We start from the raw sequence: 19,878 nt of genomic DNA on the forward strand, positions 1-19,878 counted from the left end.
TCCTTGACATATTAAATTAGAATACTCAGTCTTGAATATTGTACCGCATGATCAACCTTTTTTGTCATTTTTTAGATAAGCCTTTTTTTTTTTAATTTTTAGATAAGCAATTTTTTTTATTAAATAGCACAAGAAGTGACAAAGTATAACAAATTAAAGTACATAACAACTTCTAGCGAATAGCCAAAACTCCTTGGTCAGCCCCCTACCGCTTAGTGCGCGCTGACCGCGGGGCGAGATATTAGTCTCACAGCTGTCGGTTGTGTGAATACCTTAGTCAAGACCAAAAAAGTACATAACAACACACCAAAGAGGAAAAAAAAAAAGAGAGGAGAACATAGCAAGGGGAGAATCCATGCCCACATGGACTTTCACATTTATGCATAAATTAAATCCATTTTGCTACACCTTGTAAGTAATTTGTTTTTACATATAACGATAGGAACATGTCCTTGAATGTTAGCTCAAGTGGTAAGAGCTAAAAGACATTAGAGTTTGGGAGGGTGAAGGGAGAAAGGTCAATGATTCAAACCCTGAGAATGATTAATTTACTAACATTACTAACAACTAATATTTATCTACAAAAGAAAATGGTAGGAACAAAATCACGCATTGATTATGGGTACTAAAAATACATAATATAAAATTGTTTATGTGGGTATAATTCTCAACCGTACTTTTCCTTTATAAAAGTTTAACTTTTTAAAAATGAATGTTTATGCTGTTAAAAAAAACTTTTAAAATGAAAAGTTATATATGACCTCTCATATTTAAAACTACGTATCAAAACTTGCCACAGACACTGACCAAACTTTTGAATTTTGAAAAGCAGTTTGTCATTTCTAACCTCGATTTTATGGTTGAAATTTTTTTATGAAAATTTATAAGCATAACTATTCGCAAGTGTAAAATTTGAAAAATCACCCCTCAATTTAAGAAATAATCAGTTTTAGTCCTTGCCAGGGTCTAGTTTCAGCTCCAACCACATGCCATGTATCTAGTTAATGAAGTTAATGTGGACTTTTTATTGCTTTTCTATTTATTTTAGGCAATTGCAACTTTCGTCTCTTATCTAGTGAGTTTGTGTTGAGTCCTCAATTTCCAAAACGAGCAATTTGGATCATAGATTTTAGTAACATGAGTAATTTTGGTCCGTCTATCTTAAAAATATATAATAATTAATAATTACAATATATAATTTATAGTATTAATGTAACATGCATAAATTGTTCTTATAGAAAATAAACATAAATTATAATATAAATTTTCCTCTTGTAACCAAAAAAATATTATTATATAGTCAATAGTTTTTTATTCATGATTTTTTTTTCACTTTGATGCAAATTTAATTTATTCAAACAATTACTTAAAAGTCTTTGGCTTAAATAATTTTTTCACCCCTGTAATATACATCATTTTTGTTAATCGTTCCTGCAATTTTGTTTTTGTTTAACATCCTTCTAAAATTCAACATTTTTTTTAGTCCTTTTTTTCTTTTGAAAGATTAAATATATCGATAAAGCACGTCACAAGCTTGGGAACAAAGCTCTCCTAAGTGAGCACTAAAGGAACAACAACAAAAAAGCAGAAAAAAGAAACAAGCTAGGAAATTAAGAAGAAAGTGTAAAAACTAAAAAGAAACAAGAGGAATAACTAAAGACAAAGCAGCCTGCCACAAACAGATCCATAATAGCCAGAAACATGGCACGACTCACAACACCAAGGAAGAAGAAAAAAAGCATGTCATAGCACAACTACACGGAGGCAAAGAGGAAGCATCAAGCCAAAGATAACTAGTAGAGGTGGAGGCGAGAGTAAGCATAAAATCAAGCCAGATTTTCCCAAAGAGGCTCAGCACTATCATAACCCAACTTGGCAAGATAATCCGCCATATAGTTGGATTCTCTATAAATGTGAATAACTCCAAGGCTCCCCACTTCGCTCATAGGCCAATCAATTGCATTTAAATCGTTTAAAAGAGGTCAAGGTCTGTTTGCTTTGCGGTTTGCCCAGCCCACCGCAAGGGAGGAATCACTTTCAATGGCCACATGAGAGAAAGCAAACTCCATACAAAATGATAGAGCCTGGTGTATGGCTTTAACCTCAGCCTGGTGAGCCCAAAGAACACCAGTAGCCATGGCAAACAAACCAATGATCTCACCATCATGTTGTCTTAGCACACCCCAATGCCACTGATGCCTGGAGATCCTTTTGTCGAGCCGTCAACGTTGAATTTGAGAGAATTAGTGGAGGGAGGGCACCACACACTGTTTCTGGCTGGTTACTCCTTCGCCTTACCTTTACTTTCCCAAAATGATGAATGAAATCGAGGGCTGAGTAAGGACACTCCTTCCACCAAGCTTTTGTCCACCACATGATTCTTGTAAGATGTAAATCCCATATCGACTCGAAATTGAAAACTTTTTGTTGAAAGACTTGTTCATTTCGAGCCAACCAAATAGACCAAACTATTGCGCACCTGGTATTAATTCCCATAACATCCTATTAGATTTGCATCGTAGCTCTAGCCATTCCTCCAATAAAGCCAAAAAAGACCCTGGAATGCACCAAACAATACCGTCCCTGGCCATCTTTAAGCACCAGAATTTCCATGAGGTAATACATCCCAAAGCAAGATGGAAGGCCGACTCAATCAGCAGCCCACAAGTCTCACATAAACCACATACCATTCCCAATTAGCACTCCTCTTTTCATTAAGTTTTCCTTGACCGCCACTTTAGTCTCCATGAGTTGCCAAACAAATAGACTTACTTTAGGAGAGATAATTTTTCTGCATTGCTTGGATATAAGCCAAGGAGTCCCATAAATTATGAGTTCAGCAACTAAGTATCCATTTTTTACCGCAAAAACACCATTAGCAGCTCTGGTCCAAATGCTTACCGGCCGTCACATTTTCCATCGAACCTAAATGGAATTACAGGGGCATGGGTGAAATAGTTATTGTGTTTATTTATTTATACTCTTGCATTAGTTGTGTTTATTCGTTTAGGTTGGATGAAAAATGTGTCAGCAAGGACTCAAAACAAAATATGTAACTTTAGGAGGATGTTAAAAAAATATTTTCTAAAGATGAAAGATAAAAAAATAATGTATTTTGCAGGGACAAGTTTATTAAGCCAAAATCTTTTTATTCAAATATAATTCTATAAATATGCACGTTTCATATGATAAACATAGAAAATCAAATCTGAAACCCAATTTGATCCAATGAAAAAATTCAATTTTTTTTTTCAATTTTCAGTTTGATTCAATTTCAATTTATTTTTCGATCGGTTTTTTAATTTTTTATTGAATCGGCTATAAACACTCTTATGTAATATGCACACTTATCATCACTGAAATTACAATAACCCGCATCAACCATCAGAGGTATATTTTATTTTTTTGAATTTATAGAGTTTATCGATTTTCACCGATTTTCACCCCTTCAATTATGGGTGGTCTAACATATATGCTAGTGATGTAGATATAACTGGAGCGGCCAAAACAGTAATGTCCAATTTCCAATTAGACTAACCAGTTCAAATATATGATTGTAATAATAGCACTGTTTGCGTGCCTTGCTTTTTCTTTTTTTTGGGTGCATAAACATTTCGTTTTTTTTTTTGCGTACCTTGCTTTGTTGCAATAATTAATATTTAATGAAAAAAGGTAAAATGTTTTATACTTTTATAAAAGAAGCACTACCAAAAAAGAAAAGAAAAAAAGATAAACGATTACGTCAAATAAAATAATTTTACACCTTTCTCTGTTTCTGTGTTTATCTGTAATTTAGATTTATGTAGAATAATGAGAGAGCGAGCCATATTAGACCACAATAAAATTAATGGACACCACAAAGCATAAATATCCACATAAAAATTGGTATGCTAGTGTTTTAATTTAATTTGGTCTTCAAAATTAATTAATAGAAACTGGGACATTGTTCAGCTAGATCCACAGAACCCTCCGACATGATACGATTCATTTTATTTTCGGACAAAAGTTGACTAATATTTTAAGATTTTATAGGTTAGTGCTAATTATATCCATAAGTATTTTTGAAATGTTAACCTAATATAGATTTTATTTCTTACTTTAGTACCAGATTAAATATGAGATTCAGAAACATTAAATGCATGCTAGTTACGCAATAAAATATTGTTACTACTAAACTTGTATACTTTTCGCATATTTGCATGTGAAAAATGTACATAGATGCATGTCACTTAAAAAAATTATGCTGTAACCAATTAAATTTTTAGATTATGAGAAAATACTTTTTAATTTAATTGTTTAATGTATTTGGTTATGGTAAATCTCAAATTTCATTCACAAAGAGAACAGACAACAAAAAAGGGCCTAAACCGTCATGCACATCCACAACCCAAACACCAGGCTTAGAATACGTCAAAATAACCATAAAATCTGTGGCCATGTCGCTCGGTCTAACAAACGACAAATGAAAAAAAGAGAAAGAAACAGACAACAACAAAGTCATAAACATTAACCGAGCGGATATTTCTCGGGCTATCTCTGGTCTAAAGTTGAATTGCTCCAAATCTCAAATCATCGCATGTAACATTAACCAAGCGGATGTTTCTTAGGTACCAAAGTTGTTAGATGACGAGGTGGGTCTCCTCCCTCTAAATTATCTTGGATCCCCACTTAGTGATAAACTTAAAAGGAAAAGGTTCTGGCAACCTGTGATTTAGAAGACGAGAGTCAAGCTAGGATAATGGAGCTCCAAATACCTCTCCTTGAGCGAAAGGCTAGTATTGTTGAAGGTGGTACTTAGTGCTAGCTATCTCCATCTATCACATATATATATCTTCATGGCACTAGTAGAGGTGGTTGCGGAGATGGAGAAATTAATGCTGACATTCTTTTGGGAGCGGTTAGATGGGGGTCGACACATTCTATGGATAACATGAGAACAAATTTGCAAAAGCGCTCAAGTTTGTGGGATGGGCATCAGATTCTTGGGATGGAAAAATAAAATGTTACTTATACAATGGGCATGGAGATTTGGGTAGGCAAAAAGGGCTTTCTAGGTCGACGAGAGTAATTTTTGTGAAATATAGATGGAATGATCAACTTCTATTGCTTCATTTGGGCATGAAAAACACCAATTAGTGCTCCATTCTATTTCTAGACATACTCAAGGTAGAGTGGGGAGATACTGTCAGTGCAAAAGTTTTAAGAGAGGATTGTTGTTGTATTAGACAGAGAAATAATGTCCGCTTTTGGTTAGACATGATGTTGCTTCATTCTATATTCCCTTGACGCATCTTCAGAAACCATACCTTCTTTTCTTCTCTAGCACTTACTCGAGCATGTCTTCCCAGGAAGGTGTTTTAAAAAGAAAACCATTTCACCTCCACATCATGTACTTATATGATCTGTCTGACTTCCTTCCACTAGTGTTCAGCTTCTCCTCGCAGTAACTAGGTAGCGAATGTCACCTTCTACCATTATGGCGCCTGTAATTCCTCAAAAACCTTCTCTACCTCTCGAATCCAACGATCAACCTCCTCAGGATCAATCCCTCCAAGAAATCAAGGAAATCACGGTGTCTAAAGTTCGTAAGTCATCTAGCTTGAGTGAAGACATCCTTACATTATTGCTGGCGTCTACTACGCTCACCCTCTTCAGAATTGGAATTCACAATAATTTGATCAGTAGTAGCTTGAGCGATAGCAACAACATCTTGTTGTATCGTGGCATGAGCCATGTTCTCCATTCTCAACTTGGCCTGATTGTGAATCCATAGTATGTAACCTACGCACTTTTTCAATTAAGAAACAATTCAAACAAGTTAAGCGGATTCGCTTCACACATAAATAATGGTCAACTCGATCTTTTGCAGAGTTCACACAACTTAGCATAAAAGACCAATTCCCCAACAACTCCTGAACGACTTGACTAGCTCTAATATCTCACAATGTAACGCTCCAACTTTCGCTGGTCATAATAATAACCCTTTTCGAAATAAGTATACTTTTTTCTTTAAGCAGTATAAAAAGTGCAGGTAATTTTTTTGTTTTGTTTTAAAAGCATTTCCAAAACATGTCATGGATACTCCCGATAATAAATAATCAAATATACCTCTGACCTTGATCAAGACAAGTACCCAAAGGTAACAATAGATGACCATAACATATACAACACAAAAAAGAAGAGATAATTAGACTTGACAATGAAATCTTGTAAGCGAAAAGACTCCATAAGTATGATATACTCCCTAGATCCCCACACAAGAGGACCGCATGAAAGCAATGTACCAGAACCTACCATGTCCCTCAAATACATACTAAACTGATCAAAATCCCATGTGCTTTTCTCTACATGGAAAGCACTCTACCCAAGAAGGTGCGCCCTCCATGCCCCTCAAACCTACGACAGCGAGTCTCCGAAGGAAATCTCCTCATCACTCTAGATACGTCGTGCATCTAGTCCTCGTCTCTGAACTTGTCACAGTCTGGTGGGGACACTCGAGGTACATCCACAAAGAAGTAAATGCAAGGTCAAGTTCGTGTAACAGATCATCATAGGACAATACCATACACAACAACATGCAATACAAGACAATTCAAGGAATCACATATATCTCATACGACCTTCCATGCACTTTTGGTCCCCCACGATTACAATAGTCATGATTCTGGTCCCCAACAAAATTTTATTGCATGGAAGGTCCCCCACGTTATGCTCCGTTAGCAACTTTAGTCCGGAGCGTCTATTTCGTTAGTTTTCTAACGTTTCTCTCTCCTAGTGGCCATTAACTCATGACATGGAAATTTTAAAACCCAGAAATCTATCATCTTCATCTTCTCCCCATGATCTTCATCTTCTTCTTCATTGCATACAACCAAAAACTCAGGAAAAAAATAAAAATAAAAAACACACTCACACTCAGACAAGAAGAAAAGTTTTGTAAATGAAAATAAATTTAAAAACTCATATCTTCATCTTCTTCAAACATGTTCATCATCATCTTCTTTCATCTTCAACCCTTAAAATTTAAAAACCCAGAATTTTTCTCTCCAGCAATTCTTAACCCATAAATTAAACAATCTAATTCATAGATTAATTAAATTTAATCAGACCTTTACTCCTTCTTTACAGACCTTTGGTCCTCCTTTCCAACTATTGACATTTCACTTATTCATGGCTTTATTCATTTCCTCCACTGCACCGTTAAGTTTTTCAAACATGTTGGCTACCCTTTAGCTCAACCATTCACACTAACTAAATTATACTCATTGTTCCAGGATTCTAAAGATGAACACAAAACGTGAGAAGGTTATCCCTGAAAGAACAGCCACATGGTTGCCCAGAAGAACCATTACAAATGCAACAAAAGGAGTTCCAGATGTCTATGAGTCACTTCCTCCAGCCTCTGATTTTTCCACTTTTTTATCCACCATTAAAGAATTCACACCTCAAACCCAAAAACCCCAAATCCAAAAACCTAGAACCCAAACTCTCTCACGCTCTTTCAACCACGGAACTCACACTCAGAAACCCCTACACAGACTCAGAAACCCAAAAAAAAAAAAACCCACAACAGAAAGGAAGGAACTTTGAGGGAGATGGACCTTCAATTTCAATGACGAGCTTCAGCTTTGGGGTTTTCTGAGAGAAGAAGGGTAAAGAGACACAGTGGAACAAATAGGTGCGACTGGAAGGGGGAAAAGTTAGCGCTTTGGGGAAGAAGATGCAAAGGAACAAAGGGATCTGCTTCGAGGTAGAGGTTGCTATGCTTTGATCTATGGGAACCCAACCAAGCAAGCTCCGATCTGCTTCGATCTATGGGAACCCAACCCAACAAGCTTTGATATGCTTCGAAGGCGCATCGACCCATGTATTTGGACCAAGTGGCACCAGATTTCATGCTTCAAGTTTCACCGGTTATGGCCGCAAGTGACGAAGCTGGCCAGAAATCCTTATGGGGTTTTTTCATCAGCAGTATCGCTACTTTGCTACTATATATGTTGTTTCTTGATAGTTCTAATGTGAGAAATTAAGGCAAGGCAATTGAGTAAGTGGGGTTTTGACTTTTGAATGTTGAGATGGCTTCCCATGGATTTACTGGCCCAATGCCCAGATCCAAATTTGTTATTGAATTTTGTTGTTTCAATTTTTTTTGGTAATGATTGCTTCATTAATTGTAGAATTTGTGCTTTTTAAATTTATTTTCATTTACATAACTTTTCTTCTTGTCCGAGTGTGAGTGTGTTTTTTATTTTTATTTTTTTCCTGGGTTTTTGGTTTAATACAATGAAGAAGAAGATGAAGATCATGGGGAGAAGATGAAGATGGTAGATGTCTGGGTTTTAAAATTTCCATGTCATGAGTTAATGGCCACTAGGAGAGAGAAACGTTAGAAAACTAACATAATAGACGCTCCGGACTAAAGTTGCTAACGGAGCATAACGTGGGGGACCTTCCATGCAATAAAATTTTGTTGGGGACCATAATCGTGGCTTTTGTAATCGCGGGGGACCAAAAGTGCAATTAAGCCTATTTTTTAGTTAACAAAAAGATATTATCTTCTCAACACAACAGTCAACATACATGATCAATCACTTATGGTTAGTTTGTATGCTATGCTCATGCAATAAATGCTCCAAAATGATCCGGATATAAACACAAAATCCTACCAATGAATGTAGGAAAACATACGGAAAACCTAACCAACTAGCCTATAGTTAGTGATCTACCGTAGTTGCCACTTTGGATAACCATATTTACTGAAACAGGACAACCTTTCAGTAACCTTTGCTGAAAATGTATTCATGTATGTATGATGTGAATCAAAGTTAGCCAGGAAAACGGAAACACCCTCTCAAAAGCTTGTGTTTCTCACTAACAATAATCACATAAAAGATACCCATAGGTATCTAACAGCTACATAAGCAAAGGTTGCTACATAAGAAAGAGGTTGCATTTCACATCCACACCATGATGGTTCACCATCCTAAGTCACCAAAAACTCAATTTTATTTTTTTCTTCTCAACTCCTTGAATCAGAGACCCTTTTTTGATACTCTTTTCATTTTTCAGTAATTTTTTTTTGCAAACAAGTTTATTTTGTTTTGTAAAAGAGTTAGGACTTAGATTTTTTTTCATTATGGCAAGTTCATCCGCAAATCCTTACAACTTATAGTACCTTTCGAAAGTCTCTATAATTGTAAAAGTGTTAACGGTCAAGTTATATTCATTACGAAAGTTTGTTCGCAAATCCTTATCAAGTGCATTATTTTTCGAAAGTTTCAGTGAATGCATAAAGTATCCCTCAATATTTTTCAAAGAGATTCTTCACTTCCTCAACATCGATCATTCCAAGCATCGTTAGAAAACATTCTACCCGACACTCATAAAGCCCTCTGTTTTACAATCAATATTCAGTCAATCAGACAATCAAATGTCATTGTAAACAGAGCAAGTATAAATAGATCAACATCATATTAGGTCACTCAATCACAAAATCAATAAGAATTCAGGCTTCAAAATTCAATCCAACATCATAAACAACCAACACAACATGGAAATAAACAACAATCAATCGTAAAGTAAAAAACTGCAAGGTGCCCTCACCTTAGGCATTTTTCTTCCATGTCTCAACTACGATCTAGTCGTGTCTTAGTTCCTCATATCGGCTCACTTTCCTTTAGCTGTCAGCTTCGATGCAAAGAAGCTCTCGTTGCATCCTTCACATACAAGTACTTAACTTAGTCAAAGCATAATCAAAGCATTTCCATGGAAAAAACAACACTCAAACGTCAAAAGAAACCCTAAATCATAATTACCATTCTTACAACTTCAGACCCTTGAACCATAAATCACATTTTATTGAAGTTCATCACAACCACAACAACATTCATGAATAGTTCTTAGATAAAAGCTAAGGTTCAAAGCCTCTTAAATCAAAACTTCAATAATTCATGCAAACTAAATCCATCAATTTAAAGATCCATGCAATAGAGAACTCTTTTCCAAATACACACAAGAAAACTCGATCAATTTCTCATTTCTCCAAACCAAAGTTTCATCAAGTTTGCAAAATTTCACATTGGCTTAAATATGTTGGAGGTCCCTCTAAAATAGAGGTACTTTGGTTAAGGCCCCTCTTAAATATTTTTGTTAGAATACACCCTTACTTGGAAAATAATTGGGAGGTTTAAGCCCCTACCGTTAATGTCCGTTTAAAAATGATGATGTAGCTAACATAAGGGCTAAAACCAAAAGTCCCATTCCATTTTTTACTAATAAAATATAATTATATATTTTTTGTGATTACAATAATTAACCCAGAAAACTCTTCTCCTTCCTCATCTTCTTCCAATCACACACCCAGCAAAAATCTTTCTCCTTCACATTTTCTTCTTTCAATCCTCACGACCAAACATCATATGAAGCTTAGCCCATTAACTCAAAGCTAAAGTTTTACCTTTTAAACAGTGGCGGAGGGAGAACTTTGGGGTGGGTGGGGCCAATGTGAGCCAACATGACTATGCTATTTGAAAATACAAAGAAAGTGAGGTAAACAAGTAATTTTATACTACCCATTTCACAAATACCCGATCTTAACCTCTTCTCTCCATTTGACCAGATCTGCTCTTCTCCTTTCTCTTCCACTTGATCATCTTGATCCTAAGGTGGTGGCTTTTGGTGGTTGCTCGTGGTGGTTAGAGTTTTGCTTCACTTTCCTCGATCTCATTCTCTCAAGTTTTCTCTTATCCATCACAAAAATGATTCCGAAATCCCTCCCTTCCTTCAACAAGTTAAAATCATGTGGCTAAAACTTAATTCAGGTTAATTAATTCTAAGTTGGCACATCATCCCCTTAAGCTTGTGACATTTTTTCTCCTCTTGGTGGCGCCACACGCCCCCTGGCTTGACCCACAAGCAAGTGTCTAAAATATCTCGCGGCAAAACAACTCGAATTTCAACTTGAAATTTTCCGCCAACACGAAATTTTTTAAATTTCAAAACTTGATTCCTTACATTAAATGGAATCGTCCTTTGCCTTACATATTTTCAAAATAGAGTACCGAACATGCTTGTTTCTCGCCTCAAAGTCTTCTTCTAAACATTTGTAGAGGCAAGAACTTCTTCGGGAAAATAAACCTTATCTGTATTACTGTCAAAATTCACTAAATTAAACATAGATTGTCAGAAAGATTGACCATAGAAAAGTCTTATTCCCGCTCTAACCTAGAAAAAGGACTTATTTAATATTTTTACGGTTGAGAACCGTTTTTTGAATATTTTAAAAAATAGCCAAATTTTCAGGCATCATTCCAAAATTCACTATTCAAAACATAAGTGCATATATATAATGAGAATTAATGTCAAAATTCATAGTACTTCTCTTTATATCAATTTTGACTTACGTAAAAAAATTGAACATGTTTACGCTGACACGAACTTGAATACCATTGAATGATTCAATTTTTACAAATTATAAACTTAGAGTCTAAAGTTTGTTGTTCTAAACATAAAATCAAATCACACAATCAGTGCGATCACTATACATGAAAGACAAAAAGTTCAATTAACTCTTCTTTCATTATCTCTAGAACCTTTTATTTAAGTATATGTTAGTGGTGTTTTACTAAAATACTACTATGTTAGAAGTTGTCTTGAATGGAGAGTGCATGCTTTAACTACCGAGATGTCCCACATCGTGCCTTTGATTACGAATTCCGCAATTCATATACTTACGAATTCCTGGTCATCGGTCATGTTCCGATTAAGATCCATTGCTGTACTATGTATTCAATCATAGTGACTGATTAAGATCACCAATTAAGATAGCAAAATAAAGCCATTTGCGACTAATGCTTAGACGACGGCTTAGTGGGAGGAGATATAATAGATAGAAGTTAAAAAAAGGAAAGAGAAAAACTTTGAAAAACTACCTCTTCTTGATAAAACAGATGTTTTGGTACATATTTTCAATTTTGTTATGCGAAGGCTGAACTATTGGGCAGACAACTTCCTAACTTTTATAGGTAAACACTGAATAACAATTTTACATAGTGGTAATAAAATCCTGTGGGCATATACAAATGGTGTAAATACTTCCTCCGTTTCTATTTATATGTCCAAGAAGGAAAAGTTCACACAAATTAAGAAAAACAATTAACTATGTTGATTTTCATAAAAATATATTTGTTTTTCTATATCACATTTTAAAAGTATTTTATCTTTCTTCATTTATTGTTTCTGTGAGGGTAATGCTCTCTTGAAACTCTAAGTGGACAATTAATAAGGAACGGAGGGAATATCTAACAATATCTCATTTTTCTTTCTAAGAGCATCTACATCTATTATACTCACTAAAATATCTACATTTTATTTTTTACAATTTCTCATAGTGTCACATCATCTACATCACTCTACTAACTTTTTACTCCAACCCAACAACTCTTAAAAGTTTCTATAGTGGATCTCATCATCAACATCGCATTTGTATATTTTATTATTTATCTTTAATTATATTAATTGGGAGTGCTTGTAATAAATACAAGCTCACTTTTCAAGTCTAGTTTGGAGTATTTATTCCCACATACTCATCTTTGTCATGTTTGAATTGAATATGTACTCTAATGGTAATAGATACTCATATAATATGTATTTAACATTAGATATATACTACTATTGGAGATCGTCTAATTCTCTTCAATAGTATATCACATTTATATTTTCTTTTTTTCACTTTGCATGTTTGTTCAGAGTCTGCACTTTGTAAATGTTTATAAATTATTTTATTCACCTTTTTTCTATTTATAACTCAAATTGAAATTAAATATAAGTACATAAAGTGCTCAAATAATAAAAGTTGTGAGACATATAAATTAGAGAGGTGGGATCTAGGATTCATCCTAGTAGGTGCAGTTTATTTTTCAGAAAAGAAAAAAAAGGGTTTAACCCAATTACGTAGGAATAATAGCCATCCGTATATGGACGAAGCTATACTGGTCTTTAGTCCCCTTCTTGGTCAAATGTTGGTTATTTTATTTTTTTTCTCCTTAAGTGGCAGGACAATTCTCCTGAAAGCTATATTCATCAGGGATATCCCCGTGGGGGTGTAGTAGCGCAGCACACCCGTTCTTGGTCGCGCAGCCAGCACTTCTAGCTAAGAGTCCGTATTAATTTCTATTTTAGGTCAGTGCAAGAGTCAACTGAAATTAGAGAGTCAACAGTGGACAAGAGAACCTATATAGACAACACTACAACAGAGATGAGATGACGGCTGACGGTAGGTTAGAGACAGAGCTTAAATCATTGAAGTGTTGGGGTTTATTGCAATGTTACTCTCACATTACTAATGTTAATCAAGGACGAAATAGATTAAGGAAAAAATCTTGGAAATTAAAAGTCTCATATTGTCTAGCATATTAAAGCTGGAGGAGACTAATGCTACTTAATTATAAAGATCTCAAGCTCCTTATCACAACACACATAATGTTAGAAGTTCCACATTGGCTAGAAATAGAGCATAGATAACCTTTATAAAGGGTAGTGCAAACTTCAACTCTTGAGCTAGCTTTTGTGGTTAAGTATTGACCTCCCAATTTCTAATATGGTATTAGAGTCTATCCTAGATCCATTTGTTGTTTGTTGTGGAGACTTCCCATATTTGGGGCACCCGTTGTTGTTGATCCCATGTTCCAGGGTGTTCAGTCCTGGACGTGAGGGAGTGTGTTAGAAGTCTCACATTGGCTAGAGATAGAGCATAGATAGCTTTTATAAGGGGTAGTGCAAACCTCAACTATTGAACTAGCTTTTGTGGTTGAGTATATGCCACCCAATTTCTAATACATAATACTAATTGTGTAATTTAAATATTAATGTATTAAAGTAATGAGGTAGTTGAAATAAAGTTCATGTATTGTAATAACTTTCAGACCATACTCATTCTCAGACCATAATCTTTCTGTCCACCATCCAAACAGGTAGAGGACGCTAGAATGCCCCGATCATGATTGATGTATTATTATTGGTCACCTATCTCAATGTCCATGTATGATAGAGCTACCTACTTAGCTTTGATTATTTAATTTAAAAGCAAAAGGGGAGTGCTATAAAGGCGTTTAAAATTATTGCATGTCTTGGTGCACTTTACCCACAAAATTTGGATAACAATCTCTTTTGACATTGACATGTTTTTAATGTTCATGCAAAACTGTATAAAAATAAAGCAAATTGGATTATTATACCACTAATATGTTTATGTCCGAAGATAAAAGATGTAGGACAAAGTTAGTATGACTCGTATAATGATGCATGACAAATAAAGCAGAAATTTCTTTTTAGCAGGACGTGTTTTCTTTTGGTGCATTATTGATATATTTACGTGAGTAGTATTGTCACGGTGGTGTATGACAAAGTGGCTATTAAATGTAGAGGAGCACTACTTACCAGTCTTAAGTCTTAACAAAGGAATTTTTTCTTTTTAAAGCAAAAATATTTATTGAATTATAAATGCATCGATATTTAAGTCGTCTCAACAAATTAGTTAACGCCTAAAACAAAATTTCCCAAAAATTAAAAATCCTAATATTTTTCCAACAAAAGGCCTAAAACGGCAAATCGCTAACACCGGATATTAATTGACACCTCAATGACCCAGCTTCCACCACCAAACAAAATCAGAGCAACGAAAAGCAACCAAGCTTAAATTTGTTTGATGCATTCATAATGGGGGATAGTTGAAATCTAGGTGTTTCTCATTTCTTCAATTCACATATGATATACACCCTTCTTTGGGAAGGGTAGAATTTAGATTGTGATTCTTCTGAAAAGTGTTCCTCGGAGTTTTGAGTAAGTGGCTGGTTTGAAAGTTAATTTTAATTAGCAAAGTTAGTTTGTTTGCTTATGGTCAATTGATGAAGGTTTCTTAAGAAGGGATGCTACAATTCTTCACTATATAGCATTGTCACTCCCATTTGTGCACCTTGGTATTCCCATTAGAGTAATCCAAGACGTACGTCTCTCCTTTTGGGAACCAATGTTGAGAAAATTAAGATATAAATTCTCCCTTTTTGAAAAAAAAATCTACGTCTTTTGGGGGAAGGATATGCCTCATTAATAATGTACTCTTGGTTTACCTCTTCTATCACTTTGCCAAAAAAGGCCTTTTGCAGCGGTTCCAAACCGCTGTAGATCTCGCCGATGTAAAAGATTTTACGGCGATTCAAACCGCTGTAGAAGTCCCTCTTTACAGCAGTTTACCCATTGTAACCATTGTGGATGGTAGGTCTATTACAATGCATATTCACCGAACCACTACATAGTATATCTTTTTTTACTTAATTCAGCCCCTAAATTAATAATAATTATAATTAACCCACTTTACTATGTTATTTATAAAGAAGGTTTATCTCTTGATTACAATAGTAAATTGGACAACTATATATGTGATAAAGGATGTAAGTCAAAAACAGGATTTGGAAAGGTGGGAGATTAATGGGTCAAATGAGAAAACATGTGTCGTCAGCAGGTTAAATGTTATGGTTTGGGCCGTTTGGATCCAATTAGGCAACATCTTGGACCAGGGCAGGAGTGGGATAGTAGCAAAAATGCACCATGCAGAAATTGCTTGATAGGCGTGATATCTGGGATAATACCTTGGAATAAAATGTGTTTTGAAAATTAAAATTTGCAATATTTTTTAATTTTTTGTGTACTGAAAATAAGAATCCAGTGGTGGACAAAGTCATTATACAAAGTCATTACACTAAGTCAGTATAAAATCATAATATTTGAAGTGGTGGTTAATCCTAATATATACGGTTCTCCTCTTCCTCTAATAGTTACCAAGTCCAAGGATGAATTTAATTAATTTGATTAAGTGCATAATTGTTTGCAAGTGTTATGTTTCTCAAGCAACTAGCTAGTGGTGCCACTAGTGTTCTTTTACTAAGATATAAGAAACAATGGGTCGATCGCATTGTTTTTCATTTTTTATAATGTAGTAAAATAATAATGAAATACTATAAAATGTCAATGTAGAAGTTACAGTTACTACACTCTTACTAGCTAAAACCCAAAATCACGAATCAACTACAATCAAATTACCCACAAATTTATCACTAACTAGTTTGACTTTGGTAGCTCTGGACACATTTGTCACAATTTTCAGGCGTGGACATAACAGTAACTTCAATGACTTCGGGCTCCGTGGTGTTTTGATCTAATGGCACTAGTTGAGTCTTCTTTTTCATTTCTCTGCTCTTACCCCATAGCACACCATATAAGCCACACACGATCAGTACTGCTCCAACCACACTATATAATATACAACGAAACTCAATTAATTCAAATCATGAACCCAAAATAATAAATAAAAAGCATAAATTAAACATGATGAACAAATTAAATTAAATTAAATATATTGTGAAACAGAGTTAGACTATATATATGTATACCTTCCTAAATATAATTTCTCATCCAATAATAAATAAGCAGCGATTGCCACAAGCAAAAGTTGTAGAGGATTAAAGATGGATGCAAATAGAGGACCTCTCATCTTCACGCACCACGAAATTACAATAACCACCATACCAGAAGCCACAATTCCCTGCAGTTAACATTTTAATCCCATAGTCAAATATATGTGCTTCCTTTGAGCTTTTTAATATTTTCATTAACTTCAGAGCATACCGAATAAGCCACGGTTAGCAGCCTGATATTGTAACCTAACTTCCATTGGCTCCAATCTCTATCAACACAAAGAGCAATAATAGTAGATTGTATTGCTCCCATTGTTGACATCAAAGCTGAGCTTGAGTGATAGCTTGGATATTCTTGGTTCATCTTAGCCTGTACGTTGTGCAATTAAATGTATTCATATATAAGATGACTTCAATCATAACTAAATGATATACAAGTGCACTACATTCGATTCATAATTAAGGAATAAGCTAACCTGAATGATTAACCACAAAGAGAAAGAGCAGCAACTTGCTAAGGCGCATGGAACCCCTAATAGTTTATTACTAAAATCTACATGAGGCCGCATCATATGCCCACTTTGGTCATGATGTGGATGCATAAGGTCAATTTTGGAAGATAAAATATTAATTTCAAACCCTTTGAGAAAGGTAATCAACATTGCACCACTAATTCCAACAACTGTTCCTATCACCTTGGCCTTCCCTTCTGCTGCTCCAAAATTCAGTTTTTCCAATCTATAGAAAAATCAAAAGTATAACAGTAAAATGGGCACAAATTAGTATTATATTTTGATTAAAAGCATTGCAAATTGAGAGTGCATGTGAAACACTATCTATCATTTAATATTAATTACCTTTGTGCGGTGTATAGGAGTGCTAATCTACTCTTTGATGTCTATATTATCTCATACAAAACTTAGTTGCTAGTTGCTACATCGTCATTATATTTAATTATCACTTATAAAACACGGATTAATACTTTTTTTAATCTTTTTATAATGGCATCCTAGTCACTCTTGCCTTTACAAGCCTTCAATCCTCATGGCCAGTGGCCACTGATTGTTTGCAAGTACATGTTTCTACAACCAAACTAAATAGTAATTGAAAATTCATTGATTTAATTATTTTCTAACATCATAAAAAAAGATAAAATATATATCTAAGTGTACGTGTAGGGAGAGTACGTACCCAAAAGAAGTGGCCATGATGAATGTAACGCCTGGAACAAGGTTTAACACCGCCAACATAAACGTTGCAGAGGTCAAAGCCAAACCAACGGCGTAAAGGTTTAGAAATAAACTTCCACTGAAATGGAACATTGCATATACCCATATAGTATATTGTTAATTAATTACCTTATAACAAGGATACTTTATATAAGGTGGAAAAAGGGTGAATGATTTAGGTAGCATACCCAAACAATCCACAGAGAAATGCCATAAAAATCACCCTCCAAGTAATTTTTTGCCTCTTCTTCCTGTGTAGAGAAAAAATGCAAAACCATTTTGACCTTGTTAGTCTAATCTATATAATGCGTGAGTCTCACGTTGAAACGCTATACAATGTTTGTCTCTTATGTTACTATTTGACAGAAATCACATCAGGTCATTTAGTTGGATTCATCTCAAAGAGAAAGTGAGAGAAAGTGATTTTTTTAGTTAGAAAAACAAATATGTAAAAAAGAGAAAGTGATTAAGAGCAATACGAAAAGTAAGAGAAAGACCCGAAAATAGAGACGTGACGTAAAAGGCAATAGTGGAATGTAAAAGACAAACCTTATTATTTTTACAAAACCAATAATAAAATTCGAGAATTTTGAAATATTGTTCAGGTGTTTTAGACATGTTGAACACCGGTTGCACTCTTCAATATAAATAAAATTAAAAAGTTCGACTTACTAGTAGAAAGGCCCACGTCTTTCATTTTCAAATCCATAATTAGATATTTTAATGGTACTTTAACCTTTAATCTACTTATCGCATGTTTTACTTCTTTCTTGTCTTCTATCTCTTTCGTTTTATTTTGGGTTTTCCTAATTTCTAAATCTCCTATTTTTCCTCAATTTTCCCTTAGATGTCCATCTCAAGTTAATGAAAAACATAATCATAAGATAATCCCTTTAAAAACTTTTATGATATAAGAATTGATTGTGCTAAATTATTTTATATATATAGAGGATATATGGCTTGTTTGATTTCTGTTTTAATTTTGATGTTTAAAAAAATTAGAAACAATTTTTAAAATTATATCAAAAAAAAAAACTTTTTGAATAACGTGTTTTGCAACCTTAAGAAAACTTTAATTTAACAACATTGTGTTTCAGACTCCTCCTTGTACATTTTCATTACATCATCCTAGAATATAAATTTGAAGAGACCCATTATAAGACAAGATGAAAGATGGAGTAAAATATATTGTATAAATGAACAATATAAACTATATTTAAATGTCAAAATAAAAACTGACCCGTGAAAGTGAATGTGAGGAAATGGTTGGAAAAAAACATTTCCAAAAAAGTACTTTTGCACAAGAAATCTTTAATTTTAGGCACACTTTTTCTTTTCCACAATAATATTTTTACCAAAAATGTTTAGAAAATGCCCTTCTAACAAAATATATAATTTTTAAACGACTTCGTATTCAGTCACTTTTCAAATACTGACAATTCGGTATTTTAGATTGAGTAAAAACTAATACTAATTTTATCATCTTTCGAATGTATTATGTAGGGATTGAGCCCCACTAAAAAATAAATTAAGGTTTTTTAACTCTCGAAAAATGAAAGAAAAAACGAAGTTTAACATGCTATATTGAATGTACGTTAACATTTTGATATAGAAGTTCATGAAATGAAAACACATTTTTTGTGTAAAAGCAAAAAAAGGTGCAAGGAAATTATAATAAACAACAACCTATCAAGGATAAGAGCAAGTGGAACTGTGAAAGCCGATGCGAAAATGAGGCGATAAGCAGTTGCAACTCTCATGCTCATTCCATCATTTATGGCGAGCTTGTAGACGATATTCGCCGCAGCATATGCAATCTGCGTAAACACCATTAGTAACGCTGGTTTCAGCCCTTGCATTAAATTGCACACACCGTTCATGGTGCTAGCTATAACTACAATGGAGTTTTTCTATCAAATAAAATAAAGAGAGAAGATGAAGGTGTGTGGAAATTGTAGCTCAGCAAAGGAGTTTTTATAGAATAGGTTGAAAAAGTGTTCCATCACCCCTTGACTGTTATCGTACTCTTTTACCTATAATTTAATGTAGAGTTGTAGACAAATGTTTTTGGGATGATGTTTTAGCAGACTTAAAAAGTTTATGGTAGCGTCGTGTTTCATAAGTCTATCTTCTCTACTGACTCATTTTTATGAGGGAACATACTTATTATGAAAATAATT

The 19,878-nt window shown here is 34.3% G+C and overlaps 1 protein-coding gene across 1 annotated transcript; it reads right to left on the reverse strand.

The window, feature by feature from the left end:
• Nucleotides 1–15,944: 15,944 nt before the first annotated feature.
• On the reverse strand, nt 15,945–19,627 carry LOC130713658 (WAT1-related protein At1g68170-like). Its single transcript, XM_057563441.1, has 7 exons — nt 19,385–19,627; nt 17,887–17,949; nt 17,661–17,777; nt 16,946–17,207; nt 16,681–16,839; nt 16,446–16,597; nt 15,945–16,305 (listed from the first exon to the last, which is right to left on the reverse strand). Exons 1-7 carry the CDS (start codon nt 19,576–19,578, stop codon nt 16,110–16,112), a joined length of 1,143 nt encoding a protein of 380 aa, XP_057419424.1. The 5' UTR covers nt 19,579–19,627; the 3' UTR covers nt 15,945–16,109.
• Between the last annotated feature and the right edge of the window lie 251 nt (nt 19,628–19,878).

This window comes from Lotus japonicus, chromosome 4 (genome assembly GCF_012489685.1).
Source record: "Lotus japonicus ecotype B-129 chromosome 4, LjGifu_v1.2".
In the NCBI taxonomy this organism is placed as follows: Eukaryota; Viridiplantae; Streptophyta; class Magnoliopsida; order Fabales; family Fabaceae; genus Lotus; species Lotus japonicus.

What these genes read in the sequence shown, in the direction of transcription:
- LOC130713658 (XM_057563441.1), bottom strand. Translation starts at nt 19,578, where the DNA reads ATGAACGGTGTGTGCAATTTAATGCAAGGGCTGAAACCAGCGTTACTA. An exon ending in CTTTGTGGTTAATCATTCAG is followed by an intron (nt 16,840 to 16,945) that starts GTTAGCTTATTC and finishes CACAACGTACAG; the next exon opens with GCTAAGATGAACCAAGAATA. An exon ending in TGCTAACCGTGGCTTATTCG is followed by an intron (nt 16,598 to 16,680) that starts GTATGCTCTGAA and finishes TGTTAACTGCAG; the next exon opens with GGAATTGTGGCTTCTGGTAT.